The sequence below is a fragment of the Nymphaea colorata genome, chromosome 11 (assembly GCF_008831285.2).
Source record: "Nymphaea colorata isolate Beijing-Zhang1983 chromosome 11, ASM883128v2, whole genome shotgun sequence".
Lineage (NCBI taxonomy): Eukaryota > Viridiplantae > Streptophyta > Magnoliopsida > Nymphaeales > Nymphaeaceae > Nymphaea > Nymphaea colorata.
In genome coordinates, this window is record NC_045148.1 from 10,429,322 (window position 1) to 10,448,359 (window position 19,038).

Below are 19,038 nucleotides of genomic sequence, written 5' to 3' on the forward strand. Positions count from 1 at the left end.
TGAATTAGCAATGACATTTTGTTTTGACATGGTTTTTAGTTCCTTAGTTTTTTCTTTGTGACCTTTCTTCCATTCAAAAATTTTCACTGAATAAGTGAATTCCATTGGATCATTCCATGCTTGTGTTGAAAGCCGGTTTCCTTCTTCACCGGGCAGAACAGATAACTCGATAACTTATCGGATGAGCGCCCAATAAGAAGCTTTTTAATTATTATTTTTATTCATTTTTATATATAATTATAATATTTTATTAAAATAATTTACATTTATATATATATATATTTGAGTGTCAGGCCAATCAATCGGTGGGGCAAGTGGGGCCTGATCGATGGTATCGTGAAACGGGGGAGGCCCTTTTAGTCCGGGGGAGCGAAAGGATTACCTTGGGGTAGGCCCCGACTAAAAGGGCTTCCACCGTTTCACGTTACTATCGATCAGCCCCCCTCCAGCCCGCCTGACACTCAAATATATAAATATAAATTATTTTAATAAAATAATATAATTATATATATAAATGAATAAAAATAATATTAAAAACTTCTTATCAATCGAATTGGGCTTAATGAAGCTCACCCGATAAGTTATCGAGTTATCTGTTCCGCCCGGTGCATAATCAGCAAGAAACCGTTAATTTGAGGGCAGTGATGGTGTTCTAGAGAAATCATGTGGAAGGGGTGAAAGAGGCAGTTCCAATATTAAGTGTGGTGGATGAATACTTAACTAATTTATTCTATACATATAGTGATGGTGGGACTCTTTTATTTTACTATCGCACCCGAGTCTCATCGAGTCGGGTGTACATCGGACATGCGTGTGGCTCCGACTCACACCCAAGCCCAGTTAAAATGTCATATTACTAAATTACTTATACAATATATGTTATTTTAATATTTTTCTGCAATACAATTATTCAAGTATGTTATATACATTAATACCTAAATTGTAATAATAATATATACATACTTATTCTGTTATATATACAATAAGAGCAGTCCTAATTTGTGATCCAAATCATGTTTGGCTACAATTAGAAAGCCCTGATCATCCTTATTTGGCTTTCCTATTTTGGTTTATAAGATTTTGGACATCTGTTTTACCCACTAAAAAGCTGGCTTTTGGAGCTTAACATAATGCAATACAAACACACACATATAAATTTGAAATTATCCACCGGGCAACTAAATATTTAAAATATATCGCTAAAAGCATCCAATCCTTTGTTCAAGAGACGAGGAGAACCCGAACTCAGGCGGACTGACCATTTCTGACCTACACCCAAGATAAAAATAAAAAGCAGAACTCGTCGATCGTAAAAGTCCTTTTGTGTTTGTTGGGTAAGGAGAATTGGACTGAAATATGTAGAATTACTATTTCCATTTTGAGATTTCTAGTTGATCAGGAACTCAAAATGTTAATATGTTTGGAAATATAGAACGCCCAAGACATCTTGTTTATTCATTAATACACTAGCTATTTAGCCAAGTATAGAATATTGAAGATAGCTTCTTTTAGAAGATATGCTACTGCCGTTTTGTTCGTGCATTTCTATGATTGATGCATTCAGATCATTGTCACACAAAATGTGTTTTATAGAAAAAATATGTATAATACGCCAAAGCACATCCAGTTGTATAAAACGTGAAAAAACACGTCTTTTAAAAAAAACCAGAAAAAACGTGAAAAAATGCATATTATACCTGTATTATATGCTTTTTTATGTTTTTTTTATATTTTTATGATTTTTTTAAATTTTTAGGATTTATTAAATATTTTAAATTTTTTGAGATATACAACTTTACCGTATTATACCCGAGAAATTCCTGTGCAAACGTCTACAGGACTCACCATAATAGCTGATTATCAACATTTGAACAAATAAATGCACCATCTCGGCCGGTTTTCCAGCCCGACCATACCTGTGCAAACCAAAAAATCACATTCCTCAGCTTGAGAATTTCATTCAACAACTGATGTGCGAGCTCGACTTCACCCACATTGACACACACTGAGATAATAGAGTTCCATGAGACCAGATCTCTCTCGGCATTTCACCAAATGAATGCTTGGCATCATCAATGTCATGAAATGACGCATGAAAGCTAATCAGACAGTCCCCAACCTGCAAATCCAAACCAAACCCAAGTTCTGATACATGGGCATGGATCTGCTTGCTTCTTCAACAGCCAAGATATGTGAACAAGCTCATGGCGAAGGTGAAATTACTCTGTTTGATGCAATTTTCAAGCATCTCACAGTATAACAAACAAGATAATAAGATCGAATTCTGTGTGGAGGGCCGTTGATGGCATAGTTTTTAATCATGATATTCAAGGAGAAGTCGTTCACAACAACACACCTGAATCGGCAAGCTTCTCGAGCAAATGGTTAAGCCATGGACGACGACTGGACACAACTTCTCCACAAGGAAAGGAGAGAGAACCTGACATCACAGTGTGTTGGACTCTTTGCACACTCGACTGACTGCTCGAGACTTTTGCTTTGTGTTGCCCATGCCCTTGAGTAGGGTTAAAGAATAACTGGCTCATACTAAGCTCATGCAAAACAGAGGGTCACAAGAGCCGATAAAATGGAAATATATAACAAAATTTGGGGACAAGAAGTTCTCTACATACAAAAAAAAAACCGCAAAAACAGAAGTAAAAGACAAATACAATACAGAACACAGTGAAATAAGAGAGGTGTGAATAGAGAGGAAAGGTGGAGCGGAGTAGTTACTCAGACGGACAGCGGCACCATAACCGAATGACAAAATGGACATCCCATGCACAAGACGAGCCACCGAATCTGGCGAAGAGAAGGTACCCCTGAAGACCCTGTTGTTTCGCTTTTCCCAAATGCGACACTAAGCTGAAATGAGTCACAACCTCCAAACACGACCCCAAGAAGCAGACAGGTGAGAGGAATGACAAAACAGGAAAAAAAACGAATGAATGGTGGGTCTAGAAGACTACTACCAGAGTACCAGAGGGCCACAAGAGAAGAAATTTTAAAATGAAATTCATTTAACATGGAGGAAATATTGATATTTTATAATGAAATTCATTTAACATCTTAATGGAGGAAATATTGATAGTTTCCCTCCATATCACAATTGCAATCAGAAGGCATTACACAAAATGTTTACTGCAAAGTAAAGAGGGAAACAATTTTAATGCTAAAAAATGTAAAAAAAAAAAAAAGCAAGATAAAGGATGATGGCATTATCCAAACAAAGGTATAAGTCTTTTTGTAAAGGAAGTTCTAAAACTTTGAACATCAGATATTTTATGGATTCAAGATTTGGCCCTCCCCTGTCTATGTTACATCAGATATTTTTTCAATGAAAAAAGATAAGAATGAAGAATCAAATGTTACATCTGAATATGGGTAAAATTGTATATTTTTTAATTCAATAAAGAATCAATAAGTTTTTAAAATACCTTAAAAATAGAAAAGAAAAGGAGTAAATAAATTAGGATTGTGGTATTTCTTTGTCTTGAGTAGGCCAGAGACTCTTGTGGCTCTATTTTTTCAATCCCAATGCAGTATAGAGCAATTGTCGTTGACCTACCCAAGAAAGTGATTGGCCGTTGGCTCTCTTTTTTTTCTCTTTTTCTTAATGAATGTTAATAAGTCAAGGCTAAGCGCAAATTTAATTCAGTCTGAACAACAGAATTGGTGGCAAATTAATTCATTTTATCAGCCAATGCGGGATTTCTAGAGGTCATATACTATTTATTCTTCGAATATTTTATTTTTTAATTATTATATATATTTCTTTCCTTTTTATAAAATATGTAACTTTTTTTGAGCAATTCATAACTGTGCAGCCTGAAACATTCTATTTTAATTTTTGAGTCTATGGCAGGAGAAAAAAAAAAAGAAAAACCCGAAAACGACACTTCAACTTAAAAAAGCAATATTGGAAAAGCACATATAATTTGAGACCCCTATCAGCAAAAAAGGGAGACTAGACAGAGAAAATCTGGAAATTGAAAGCCTTATTTGTAATTTTAGTAGTTCGGCCAGCTGGGTCATCTGGATTTTAGCTGTTTTCGAAAAGTTAATCATACAGATTGAGTTAAAATGATTAATTTCACTTGCACAAGAAAAATCAGAAATCTACTTCCAGATCAAATTTTATTAGGAATTAAAATTGACAAAATAATTTTTTAAAAAAAATGGGATGGTAAAAGTCATCCACAAAATAGTCGATTTCAATGATTTTTTTCATCTCATATAAAATTTCGACATTCCAACTTCGTCTACGAAGCAAGAAGTTTGAAAAAAAATGGCCGCTGGACGTGGTGAGTGCTGAATGGTAATTTTTTATGTCCAAATCTATAACATATAATATGTATACATGCAAAGTACTTATATACATATATGTGTATGTGATTTGATAGACAGTTGAGAAAAAAAAAACAAGGAGAAAAATGTATGAACTAATAGTAAACGACGAAATGATCATCACCTTTTTATCCTTATTTGTCTCTCAATCGTTCATCACGATGAATCAAATGACTCTCATGAGTAAATACGCATAGTCTCGCCATTAATAAGATGAAATCGTATAAATTTTTTAAAGTGGAGCTGTTATTCATCTTTCTTGGGGAATAAACAATTTTGAAATGTGACACCTTCTAAACAGTTAATCAAGTTTTGTTAGACAACTTAAGAGCAATTTACTTAGTTTTCATATTTACTCAGTCTGCATATTATGTGAATTACGTAACTATCATTCTATTGCCACAATTAATGGCTCTACCACCCTTTTTGTTTTTTAGGTAGACGGAGTTAATGGCTTAGAATATATTGTTAATGCGAGCAAATTTAATCAAATTTCACATGGAATCTGCCTAACTGGACTCGATCTGGATAGTTCAAACACGATCCATGGGTAAAAATCTTTTACTTTAAGTTTGAATCTCTCTGAGATTTTTACATCCAATTTGGTTATATTATGCATCATTAATACCAATTCAGATGTTCTTATATAATCACAAATATCGTGATATTAATGAAAGAACAAAAATTAAAAAAAGAAAAGAATTGCACTATTTTGAAAAAATGTCAAAAATCAATTTAATTATTGCAAGTTTGCCGTGTTTTTTCGTCATTTTTAATTTACTTCCATTTTCTGCTTTCGTTTTTGTTTTTCAAACTTTGTTTCATTGTTTTAGATATTAATGTGATCTCCTAGACACAATACAATACTTATTACTTTTATCGTTTTAATTAGATATTTTTATATCTGTGTGCTTACTAGTTTCCCATTTGATTTTTAAAATTCTTTTAAATCTCCAAGTTTTTTCTGAAAAAAAAAAAACAATTTTGCTGAAAGATACCCGATAAAAACATTGATAACTCGATAACGATATTTGTGGCTATGCTTTCAAACAGATATTGATTCAACAGTCGCTGCTGATAGAAAATACTGTAGTCGCTGCCTTTCAACATGTCAAAAAAAAAAAAAAAAAAAATCCACAGTCGCTGCTTTTACGTGTCCTGCATGATCTGGATGCCAAATATTTTATTTGTTAATGAGTGCTGTTCTCTTAATAAATTCAATCACGCAGATGAATATAAAATGTTATAATTTATTTGACTTAAGAAAAAAACAATATAAACACTATATATAAATTAAATTTCATTGTAAACTAATACTACATAACAAAAATAACCATCACTTTCCAATTGATCGTGATAAGCACTATGAGTGCTGTTTGTTTAAACTCAATCATACATGAATATCAAATATTTATAGTTTATCAGAAAAAAAAGGAATAACTAAGATCGAATATATAAACTAGATTTTGCAAGAGTTAACGATTTTTAGTGTTGTTGAGTTTAAAATCTAGTTTCAAAGTTGGGTTTTCAAGAATTTCTTTCGATCATATATTTTTGCGCACTGTGCACTATTTATATGCTTAAATTTCTTCAGAGTAATTTTAGACTGTGAAAACAGCATTAGAAACATAGTTGGAAAAATATAATTTGAAGATATATGTGAAGTGGGGGATGAGCGGTCGATGGATTTGATTGAACCGAATTAAATGTGGCGTGTTTGAATTGATCGACAACTCATCAATGATGGCATCTTTCCTCTGCCGCCCATAGTTGAAGGTGTGACAGTGAAGAGTGGGTTGAGCTCTAAATTTGTCGCAGTCTCAGCCCCCACTCAACTCTGCAGTGGTTGCAGATCTCTTTCTCTCTCTCTCTCTTTCTCTCTCAACAAACCATGCAAGCTACCAATATAAATTCTCATGAGAGAAATTGAAAGACTCATAGCAGAACTGAAAATGTGCCCAAATGGGTTCTTTTCTTACATATGATTGATTGAGAGAGAGAGATTTATATGTGATGCAAAGTGATTGCGGAGTCAGAAATTTTGGCAATAATTCAATCACTTTAATGCTTTTAAGGGTACCTATATATAAAAAAAATCAAATATATCAAATTACTAATGTAAAAATAAACTTTGTCACTTTGGTGTAGGCAACTGCCCACACTAGCTATCATGTGGCTCTACCAGTGAATGACACTAGGCCTGAACATTGAGCTGGCCTGTCCCGAGCCCGATAAACCCAGATAGTGGTGGACTGCCACCCTTTGCATGCAGCCCGGGCCCGGCCAGCCTAGCCATGATCGGGCTGGGCCCAGGTTCATGAATGATGTTGCGGCTGGGGATTTGGCTAGGCCAGCCTGAGCCCAATAAACCCAGAGAATGGCAGGTCTGATGACCCTTGCTGGCAGCTCGGGTGCACCTGATTCTGGCCTGGCCAAGTAAGAAAAGAGACAATGAGGCAGATGCTCAGTTTGTATTTGGGAGAGAAAGAGAGAGAGAGAGAGAGAGAGAGAGAGAGAGAGATGTCGTCATACCCACCCAGGGGCAGAGGGAGGGAGGAGTCGCCTGGGTCATGGCCTTACCGTAGTCAATTGAAAAAAAAAGTTGAAAAAATTAAAATTTTTTAATTGTGTCATGTATTGCTTAGATTTGCATTCAGTTTGGCCCCACTCAAATTCAAAGGTTGGACCGTTCAGCCCACCCTTGAAAAAAATTCTGGCTCTACCCCTAGTCATACCTAAGAAAGCCGACGGCTTATGAGACTTGCGGTATGAATCCAGTCGAGTCAGGCCCCTGCTAGCCCACCCGAGAAAACCCAAACTGGTGGCTGCACTTGCCTCCAGGCCCTACCCATTACGGTGGAACCTACTCGGGTACCGGCTTGATGTCCAGACTTAACTATATTTCTTAATTCAAACATGTATATTAGGAACACCGATTCAAAAGCACAAAGTTTTTCTATTTAAACATCTTCCATCGGCGTCTCCGATAGTGTGGAGAGATTTTTCATGAAATCTACACCATTCCCAGGGAATCCAACATGTCGAGTAATCTCTAGTTTAGCCTGACTTTTCTGTATTATGGCCTGAGTTTGAGCACTTTTACCGGAAAATGTAGAAAAGCATTATTTCACATTGCTACTGCCGTTAATAAAAGTCACATTAATACTTGAATTCGTACATGTGAGAAGATACGTGGACTAGATCATATGTCGTAAAAGAAGCAGGCATATATTAATGTGGCTCATTACTCGCAGTTATTATTTTCCAGGAGAGTAAAAATAAAAAAAGCAAGATACAACCTCACATCACCGTTCCTATTATTGAAGGTACCACCTCGCTTTCGCTTATTTAAAATAAAAATGAGAGTCAGAAGTTACGATCCGTATCCCACTATTCCAACCTCCTTGGATTCCCTTCTTTTTTTTAAGTAAATTAAAAAAAAAAATCTCAAACTCAGGAAATTATGCCAATGAAATTCAACTTTTCTCGTATATGAGCGGGTTTGGAGCTTGGGATTTTCTCTTATAGGCTATGTCAATATATATATAACAGAATAAACATATATATTATTATTACAATTTAATTATTAATGTATATAACATACTTGAATAATTGTATTACATAAAAAAAAATATCAAAACAACATATATTATATAAGTAATTTAGTAATATGTCATTTTAACTAGACTTGAGTGTGAGTCGGAGTCGCATCCATGTCCGGTGCGCACCTGACTCGATGCGACTCGGGTGCGACAGTAAAATAGAAGAGTCTGATGACTTAGCTTCTAGGGGTGAATTATATTTTTCAGAATCTCTATATGTTTTTTCAAAAATTTTGAAAGGGTTAAATAAATTTTTTTTATAAGTTATAACATGTAAAAATCACCTTAATCCTACCTCCACCCCGGGTATATATATATATTCTTTCATTTGTCAAGGATATATGTAGGGACTTTCAATTCCTTAAGTGTTTGATCTATCAAGATTTAAAATCCCATCGATGCAAGGTGACTGATGATCTAAAGTGAGGGATAGACATATCTTGATCTGTATTGTGTGATTGTGACAAGAGGATGAGATAGAAAGGTGGAAAACCATCTAAGTTTATGGTTCAACTAAAAAGGCAATCTTTGTATTCTTGTCTATCGACTTGGAAGGAAAGCGAACCATTGCCCATTTGCCTGACAAGTGCGAGTGCTTGAAAAAGCAAAGCAACCTGCGCTTGACGTTTTCGGGTGGTTCTAGCGATGCAAGACTTAAGGAAAAGGAAAAAAATTAAACAAGAATGTTTGTCATGGGCGCGTTTGTTTGCCCCAAAAAATCATTTTGGTTACACACAACATCAAGCGTTTCGGTTCAAACCGGCTATCGGGGCAATCAAACATACCCCAAAATTAGGGACATTAAGAGACAACTTGTATCCTGAGCTAGGCTAACGGGGAATTTCATCAAATACAGCTTCCCACATAAATTAAGGTGTATATATATATATATAAGAAAATTAAATACTGACTATCTAATACATTGACTGTTAAGAGAAAAATAAACAGAAAAATGCAATGAACAAGCATTAGTTCACATATTTTTTTTTTCTTGACCACTCACTGTTTTAAATGAATGACTTTATATACATATATATGCAGATTTCATAATCGAGATTTGCATAGAGAATTAATGATTGGCAAAGACTCATGCATGGCAGGTGTCGGGTGACTACAATTGGATGAAAATTAAAATGGCAGAAAGATTTCAGCTCATATTTTATATATATATATATATATATATATATATATATATATATATATAAGAGCAGCCGTGATTAAAGGAATCTCAAAATGGACTGAACATTTTAATTCTTATATATATATATATATATATATATATATATATATATATATATATATATATATTAATCCATAACTCTAAGATTTATTTGTCCAATGGACAGCTGATTGTCCATTTGATTTTTTTTTTTTTCAATTTTTTTCACCCCCTCTCTTCTCGATCGTTACTCTCTCCCTCATTTCCTCCCTCCCCTCACCTTCACATCACTGGCAGCCGCCTCTTCCACTTCCCTAACTCTCTCCTCTTTTCTCAGGAGAAGATGGGTGGAAAACTCCACCCATCTGCTCAAAAAAAATGAGAGAGTTAGTTAAGCGGAGGGGCGGCTGCCGGTGCCATTTTCCGATGCCGGCGGGCCCACCAAGCCTCCGTCGGTGCTGAAGGTGAAAAGGGAGGTGGGGAAGAGAGAGAGAGAGTGAGGGAAGAAAGAAACGTGAAATAAAAAAAAAAATTAAAGAAACAAAAATCCAATCTCTAGATTGAACGGTTCTGTTCATTTGAGTCGCTTTTATCATGGAGTAGGTGTCTCATTTTACCACCGTCTCTCTTCCTCTCTTGAAAACGTGTATATATTTAATTTGGATACCCATCCGATGTAGTCCTTACATAGTATAAAAGAAATGTTTCTCTGATATTTGACTCGACCTTTCCTGAGAAAAATAGAGTATCCAGCTTGGTAACATGCCAAGGTTTGAGCAGGGCTCCCCATAAAAGCAATTTTTCCCTTCTCCCGTAATTAAATGAACCCATGCATTAATGGAGATCTCAGTCGCCCTAACGCCACAACCACATTTATACCATGGTTGGTAGTAGCATCTGCCATAATTCAATTCAATCACAGTCTTCCTTCTTCCTTTCACAATGGAATGGAAGAAGATTCAACCACGGATTTTTACCAAAATAGCAATAATACATGCTACAAATCAATCACCTTAATCTTAAGCTAATAACAGTAGCAGATTTGAATTTTTTGAGCAGTGAAAACTCTCTATCTAGTTTTCTTCTTCACCTGTTCTGAGATACTGATCCTTCGTTTCCGGCCAACATCATGTATTTGTCTCTTCTAGTGAGGTTGGTGCACTCAAAGCCCAGTGCATCGGCGAGCTGCTTCTGTATTCGGTTCGCCACCTCCCAACTAGACTTCCCGCCGGAGCACGTCCACTCCCTCGGCACCCTCCCCATGAACTCCAAATCGTACGTCGGGAACGGGTTCATGAGGAAGAAGATCGGGTCCAGGCACTTAAGCCCGCTGGCCGTCGTGCCGTAGAACATCCCCACGGAGACGTTCACGGCCACCGGAACCATGTCCTCGGCGAGCTCCGCGAAGAGGGGGCTGAACCTGAGGAGGTAAGGTTCTCGGCAGGTGGTGCCCTCCGGGCAGACCACCAGGTCGCCTTGCCTGAGCAGCTTCTTCATCGTCTCCCCGTCTTGCTCTCGCTTCCTCGTGAGCCGCACCGTCTTGATCGGCGACAGCACCTCTGAGGTCCTGCTCAGACTGTAGGTCACTGCAGTCAGCGGCTTCCTCAGCGCACTGCTGAGAACCACCGGGTCCAGAAGCGTCCTGTGCGTGCAGACGTAGAGAACTCCGCTTCTTTCTCCACCATGATCACAGCTCGTGTTCTGTAACCTTTCCAGGCCCTTGACTCTCACCTTAATGCCGCTCATGGCTCCTGCTATCCTGGACATACTTATGGGTAAAATGACTGCCAATACCATTCTCAGAATGGCCAGCAGGATGCCAAAAGGAAGCCATGCGAACAAGGTGAAGGACGCCATTGGCGTAGGGAGAAAGGCCAGCCTCCCGTCATGGAAGACGAGAGGCTTGGGATACTTCTCTCTCGGCATCACAGACGAGGAACCATTGTTCCTTTCGGTGCTGTCTTCCCCGTAAACGACGTAAACCTCCTGTTGTTGAGAAGAAGACAACAGATTCGAATCAGTATGTGTTCGGAATAGTACTGAAACCGTTTAGAAAGAGATCTATGTGCAGAGGACTAATGGAAAGAAGAACAGTACAAACTGCACCTTGCAAAGAGACAAGAAATGCTGCTCTTCAACATTATTTCTGCTTCTGATGAGGCCAACATCAGGCTTGGCATCTCCCAAGACCTGCTTCAGCACCTTGCTTCTGACCGGCGGAGAAGCAGCAGAGAGGAGGCCGGTGAAGCGGCCTCCGGCCACCATCGGGAGCTCGCTTCCGACCACAACGTCCACGTTCAGGTACTCCTTAAGGAAGCCTTCCACCATGACTCTAGGCACGCTGGTCACCACCACCCTCCTCTTGCAGGAAGCCAGCACTTCATAGGCTTGCAGGTGGAGGTTTTCCAAGAAGAACTTTGGCAGGACGGCCCTCGCCAAGGTCTGGGCATCCTTCAGTTTGAGGCCACAGAAGGAGATGAAGACCATGATCCTCAACGCCAGGTCATGGTTCAGCAGGCACAGCAGAGGGTAAACGAGGAGGAGCACAAAGGCTCTGGGGATGCTGCCTCCTTCAAAGGCAACCAGCATGAAGAAGGGGAAGAAAGAAGGAGACCTCAGAAGGCAGCCATTGACATCGCAGACGACAGTGTGGGTCGCCCTGCAATCTAAGGGACACTTGCTTACAGATGGGTAAGATGCAGCCTGGTTTGTGGGGATTGGCTTGGTGGTTGTCGTCTTGTTCTGGAAACAGAAGCTTCTGATCTTTGTAGCTGCTCTGTAATAGGAGTTGGCCAGTAACTGGTAGAGAAACCAGTCCACCATCTTAAAGAGAACTCCTGGGAGCACCATTGCAGAGGGACAGTGCAGGGATTTAGGATCCTAGAGATGGATCTGAGACGAAAAAGGAAAGGAAAGGGTCTATATAAGCATGAGACTTGAGAAGTGCCACTGGCTTTGCAGAAAACTACCAACGTGTCCGGCACTGATCAGAAGATGATCGTATGGGGGGGATGGTGAAAACCATGAGTTGGCCCATGAAATCTTTTCTTCAACGCACGAAAATATTTTGCCGTATCAGTTGTGTATCTTTGAAAATTTGAGTATCTGCAGATGAAAAAGGTGCAACAAACTTAAAACTTTTGTCCTTCTCCTCCTAATTCAGTAGGGGGCCTTGATAAGATCCGTGAAGAATTTGAGAACTATCGATTTAATATGCGAGATTTTTTTTTTCAACTCAAAATATTAAAATAAGAATGTTAAGTGTGGATCTTGTGTTTGACTTAGGATTTTTAATTTGATGAATCATAAATTTTACCAGTATGTCACATGCCCAGGAATTTTTTTTTTTTTTTACATTGAAAAAATCAAATTTTTTTACGTTGGCCCGACCGATAACTCCTCGTCGCTCCTCTTGACCCAGCCCGCAAATCGTTTTGGCCCGACCCTAGAAAAGACCCTAGAAAAAATCCTGGCTCTGCCCATGCATCAGATCCACATCATGGGTATGCCGAAAAGCCAAGCTCAAACCTTGAGGGGGTGAATCCCTCAAGATGGATCCTGCATTGGTACCGTTAAGAAAAATACTTTTGAAATTGTTCAAAAAACAATGTTTTTTTTATCCTTTTCAATTTTTTTTTTATTTTTTGTCTCTGTAAATTGTTTCTTTTTATATAAACCAAGTTTATTTTGGTTATTAACTATATTACACACAAAATTTTCATGCACCAGTTGATATACATAAATAGCTTCGACCTGCTAGTTATGTGGAGAACGGAAAGTAAAAAGTCAGAGAGAGAGAGAGAGAGGTTAGTTCAAAAGACGGTTGGTTTTCCAAACACATTAAACATTGCTTAATAAAGAGAGTGACACTTGCTTCCGTTCTTAATTCTTCTCTCAATTTTAGTTTAGGCGACGGTTGATTCTCCTGTAAAAGTCGGCGTTCCTTAGAGAGAGAGAGAGAGAGAGAGAGAGAGAGATGTAGACGCGTTTGTTACTTTCAAAAACATTAATGCTTAATTGAGTCGAGAGATTGGATTATTTTGTTTATAAACATACACAAATTAAAATAAAATGCATTTAAAACATCATTATTAATCAAGACAAACAAAAAAAAGGAAGCTACGAGAGACAACTCTTAAGATCATCCTTACTTGACATGTACATGATGTTATAACACTTGGTTGAGGTATATATATGTATATATATATATCATTTCATTTCCTGTACATTACTATATCTGCAAGTGAAAGCAATCTAAGATATAGGCAAGCATAGCTGCAGAAGCTATATCTTTATTCTAGAAGAGATCCTGCAGTACTACTTCAAGTACAGAGTCTTTGAGCAGTCGTCACTTTCACCAGAACGACATATGACCAACCGGGCAGAAATAAAGGGGCCAAACTACTTCCTGCATATGCATGACATGCCTGTACTCGTTCATTATGGCTGATTCTGGCCTCTTGCATGCATCTGAAGCTCCGGATTCTTATGATCTAGACGCATTGGAAATTCATATTAGGTCACATTAGGTACAGTTTTAGATACATTAGGTCGAACATGACACAACCGAAGAGACCAAGATCCACCGTAGTTTATCAATGACATAGAATCAGGACCGCAGAACGAATCCCGAGCCAATTCGGGCTCGACCAGAACTCGCACATAAAACTTACTCCAGATCAGAAAGAGTCGAGCTCGAGTTTAAATTTATGCATGAAATAAGTTCGATTTGTAGGAACTTAATTAGATTAAACTTGGCTCGGCTCGACTATCTAAATGTACCTTGAATGAGAGATTTCTGTTGCTAGGTCTTTCTTTAAGGATATTTGGATGCAAAATACGTGCATTATTTCTTTGCAAACCGTTTTACTATATATTTGAGGGGTCTAAGATTTTTTAATAGTATAAAATTTAATTACTACCTATTAGTGACCCTCAGTCAAAAATTTCTAGTTCTACCACCTAGTATAGAATTTTTAAGCTGTATATTGCTCCCATGCATGAATCTTGATAGTTGATGGTCACCTAAAGTATTTTTTTTATTCTTCTTAGACGGAAAAGAGTTTACTATCATTTGTTTTTGTGGTTAGGATAGCCAACTGGCTTTTGAGACACATATATTAACATTTGAAAAAAATTAACATATTTGTCGTATATATATATAGCAATTTCGAGTTCACGATATAGTATGTCTCTTGTTACCCAATTTTCAACATCCATGGAATCAAATAAGAGACGTATTCAATGTATGTCTCTTGTTCAACGACCAACTATGTAACACCTCTTTTGGCTGTGAAGAGAGAGAGAGAGAGAGGTTGAACATTATTCAAATATAGACGTAGAAGTAGTTGATTAAGATCATAATTAAACAAAATTGGAGGTAGGTGTAAAGGTAAGGCTTCTCACTTGCATGTGCACCACGTACATGTACAAAGGAAAGGATAAAAGGTCGCAATCCACGAAGATTGGTCTCACAGAATCTTGTTGAACGAACTCCAAAAAGGCTTTCTATTGACTCCGCCTGAAACCTAACAGGGATTTTAGATGTATGTGCTTCCAGAAGGGCGAGATTGCTCACCAACATCCTTCTTGTTGAACCTACCAATATTGACGAAAGCCTTCTCTTTCCCTTCTCTTCTATTATGATTACGTGATCTTTGTACTTAACACGTTGAACCTGTAAGTTCCATGACTATCCTCTCGTCTCACTTAACTTCCATCTAAGCAGGGCTCTCGTTAAAATAAACATATATGAAAAGGCCAACTTAGCGTCGTTGTCATCTTAATGAACTGCGATCTCCCCTCCCCATATGTTATTCTAATTAAGATGAAAAGATATCGTACTTGAATTGAATTGGATACGGTTAAAAAAGTTAAAATCTTAGGGATGGTCTTTTTGTTCAATGGCTATTTGATTCCCGGTGAGCAAGAGGTTTATAATTAAGTATGGGCATCAGGTCGGCCTGATAAGGAGCCGAGCTCGGGCTGGCCCGACACTCGAAACCCGGGCCGGGGTTTGCCCCGACCATTCAAACTCGAGCCCGAGTTCAGCTCGATTAAATTAAAAAAATATTTTTAATATAAAATAATATATAAATACAATCAATCATAATAAAATATTATATTTATATATAAAAATAATAAAATAAATATCCAAAAAATATCATGGCCACCCAGTCTTATCGGGCCCAATCGGGTTGGCCCGATAATTTATCGGGCCGAGCCCAAGTTGCGCCAGATAACAGGTACCTACTGGCGTTCCGGCCCAACGCCCAGCCTTATTTACAATAAGAGTGTCATGATCCACCCTTTACATCTTTATAATGTAGGGTAATTACATCCATGAAAATCGAATTGACAACGTGTCTTGAGTGTGATCACTTGCCTATCCAACTATGCTACAGCCCTTGGGGCTTCCAGGGCCATTTGATTTTATGCTGGTTTTTGTTTTCAACTTTACTTGCCCAAACTAGTCTGGGGCTGAGAGGTCACATAAGTACCATTTGGATTGCAGCCACCCAAATAGCCGTTAGTTGCTTCTCGTGCCAATGTAAAACCCTAAGGGAGTGTTTGTAAAATTCTAAAATTAAAATTCTCTTTTTTTTATGAAATGAGAAGCATTATTAAATAAAGAATTACAATTCTAGAATTATAGACTCATTCTTAAATCAAAATTCCATAATTGCAATTCTATTCTAAGGAGTGGAATTATTATTCCATAATTTTAATATTTTTTTCATCTTTTTTATAGGGCACATGTAATGAACGTTTTAATTCATCAATTCTAGAATTTTAAGTCATGTTTTATCAAACAACGTCATTTTCAATTTTGGAACCAAAATTCCAGACTATCAAATACAAAGGGAAACTAGAACTGAAATTTTTATTCCAATTCCAGTTTGAGGTAGAATTTTGTTTTAAGAATTTCAATTATAGAATAAAAATTCAAAGACGTCAAGTGCCCCTTAAGACTATTCTTTTTTTTTTTCTTGTCTTTTAAGGGTGAGTGGTTCATTCCACCGCCCCAAAGAGAGGTCACTGGCCCCTCTTGTGCCCCCCTTGGGTTTTCACGTAGCATGTTTCGGGTTTTTATGGGCCAGAGGGAGGCAGAACGCACTAAGACGTGACAGTGACTATTCTAAGACTCGAACCTGAGTTCTTAGAGGAGTCGGACCACCTTGCCACCTAGTGTTTTACCATCTTGCAGGGTCATAGCATGCTCTGGCAAGAGCGAGAGACCGATTACCTATAAAACTTGAACCAGCAACATAATCACTTACGCTAACTGGCCCTAGGCAAAACACTCGGAGTAATTATACCCCTGATATATAAAGACAATGGAAGCATGGTGGCATTTAAAACTCTTTGCTTCTATTGTATATATACAACCAACCACAACTCTAATAAATTCATGCTTTAATGAGTGTCCACTATGATTGAGCTGCTTTCATGTTCAAAGAAGAAAACAAAAACAATGGAGGAAGAGTTTGTGGGAAAGTGACATAATCAAGAAGCAAATGAAGCACTGCACATATATGGGTCCTTAAGGCAGTACCAAAGGGATGTATAACTCACTTTATTCAAAAGTGTCAATAAATAATCTGGTGGAATATGTTATTTTCCTTACTATGAACGAACGGTCATCCGTTCTCTTCTTGAATTGGGTACCCAATTGAGGGCACTTGTGCGCAAAAGTAATATTTCTACTCCTTATGAATATGCTTTAATATTTTTTGAAGTAGATTTGAGGAACAATAACAAATTATTTCTAACCATAGTCACAAATAACGTCTCGGAGTTTTAAACGGCTCAAAAAAATGAAAAAAATATAGGAAAAATACAGTAAATTTTTAAAAAAAATTAAAAACTAAAAATAGAGAAAAAATAAAATAAGTGAGAAACTAAATCTGCTTTAATATTTTTTGGAGTAGATTCTAAGAACAATAACAAATTATTTTTAAGTCCTGACAGCCTTAGTAGGAAGCAAGATAGATAGACACGACTAGTCAAAAAGACTAAAAAGCCCAGGTTCAACTCAAATAGTGAACGTCATTTCTTTAACAATTATAATGGTAGAGCCAAAAATTTAAGTGTGAGAGGAGGGAAGAAGATAAACATACACATTTATAGTTGAGGGAGTATAAGGGCGCGCATATATTATATTTAAGGAACTTTGGAAAGTTAGGGAATGCAGGCATTCCCCTCTCTTATGTTTGGCTTTGCAGACCATTTCATAACTATATAAGGGCGTTTGATTAGAGGAAGATGTGTTTTTGGAACCTATGTTTCTTCCTAGAAGTGCGTATATGGCAAAACATCATACTTACGTATTCTTCCATTTCGTGTTCCAAGAACATCATATTTTTATTCCAATAAATGCATAGTGAGCATAGATGTTGTTTCTATAGAATCAAACAGTTGACATAAACAATATACCATATTTTTCAGAACAAGAACAAGGTGTCCTTGAAACATATGTACTAGAAACATCAACCCTGGCTAAAGACCAAAAACGGATTCGGCCGGGTTCGTCATGGGCATTGTGACCAAGACTCCTGCACCGACTAAGTCAATGTTACATCGAGCCGAGGTGAATTAAACCAGGCCGAGACAGGTCCATGTGACATAATTTCATGTCAGAATTGACAGGAAAATGGACCCACAAGAAGCACTAGCTTTCTGGTTGCAACTCAAAAAAAAATGATACATGTAGGTAAAATTCATACATTGGCTGAAATCTCATGAAAAGAGAAGCTAAGGATGGCAATGTCACGCGTAAATAATGGTATAAAGTAGGAATATTAATCATGCTTCATTATCGCTTTATAATCAAACCCCATTGTAGTAAAAATAACCAAATTAATATTAATCATGCAACATAAAATTTCTAGATGTATATGCTTTAACTTAACCTAGGGCCCCAATGGATGCATGAATCTAGCAGCCAGCATATGATATGCTTAGCATGCCAATAAATGACTTTGCATGCATATATTTTATGAATTGTAGTGCGTGCCAAGTTTTTACCAAGTTCTTCATAACCTTCACAGTCTCCTCTTACATCCGAAATAAAATTTGAAAACATAACTTATCCTCAATGTGAATTTGTTCTAAACTAAAAAAAGCAATTGACGTAATGATTTTATTAAGAACAAATAAAACTGGTGGATTTTCTCAAGTTTTTGGATAAATCAAGTGGATATAGTACAAAATTATTCAATATGAATCTTACGAAATAAAAGTTAATGTTTTGATAGAGGTGAAATAATGCTTGTATGGGTTGGGAGAGTCTTTTTTTTGCTCTATTTTAACTGATATGGGCAATAAAAGGAGATATGCAAGTGGTTTTTATTTATAAAAAGAACGTTGAGATTGTGCGGCATAAAAAGGTGTATTTTGAGAGACAGATTCGATGCTGCATAAAAAGGTGTATTTGGGAGACAGATCCGAGGCTACATAAAAAGGTGTATTTTGGGAAGGTGTATTTTGAGAGACAGATTCGATGCTGCATAAAAAGGTGTATTTGGAAGACAGATCCGAGACTACATAAAAAGGTGTATTTTGGAAGATCCTTAGTTTAAACAAATTGAGGATCTCAGTAGCATGGATTTTTAATCTATGCAACAAGTTAAAAATCGTGGATTTAAGCTCGGATGGGAGATATGAGGTGGTATGATCTTAACTTCCATAGATATGAGCAACCCAAAAGTAAGTTAAAAAAAAGTGCATGCAGGAAATGGTGCCCGAAATTAACTAGAATATGAGAGTTTCCTGTTCAATTTTGATTCCACATACTTTTAGTAACACAAAATATAAAAACCAACCGAAGACTTTGTTGGTCTTGTCAAACTTTTATATATATATATATATATATATATATATATATATATATATATATATATATATATATATATATATATATATATA

At 37.1% G+C, this 19,038-nt stretch overlaps 1 protein-coding gene across 1 annotated transcript; it reads right to left on the reverse strand.

Moving 5' to 3' along the window:
* Positions 1-9,928: 9,928 nt before the first annotated feature.
* LOC116264560 (glycerol-3-phosphate acyltransferase 1-like) lies at positions 9,929-11,989 on the reverse strand. Its single transcript, XM_031644857.2, has 2 exons — positions 11,218-11,989; positions 9,929-11,097 (listed from the first exon to the last, which is right to left on the reverse strand). The coding sequence occupies exons 1-2, from the start codon at positions 11,959-11,961 to the stop codon at positions 10,198-10,200; spliced, it is 1,644 nt and encodes a 547-aa protein (XP_031500717.1). The 5' UTR covers positions 11,962-11,989; the 3' UTR covers positions 9,929-10,197.
* Between the last annotated feature and the right edge of the window lie 7,049 nt (positions 11,990-19,038).

Excerpts from the sequence above, each read along its gene's own strand:
- LOC116264560 (XM_031644857.2), bottom strand. The coding sequence starts at position 11,961 with ATGGTGCTCCCAGGAGTTCTCTTTAAGATGGTGGACTGGTTTCTCTAC. Across the intron at positions 11,098-11,217 it reads ATTTCTTGTCTCTTTGCAAG|GAGGTTTACGTCGTTTACGG; the intron begins GTGCAGTTTGTA and ends TCTCAACAACAG.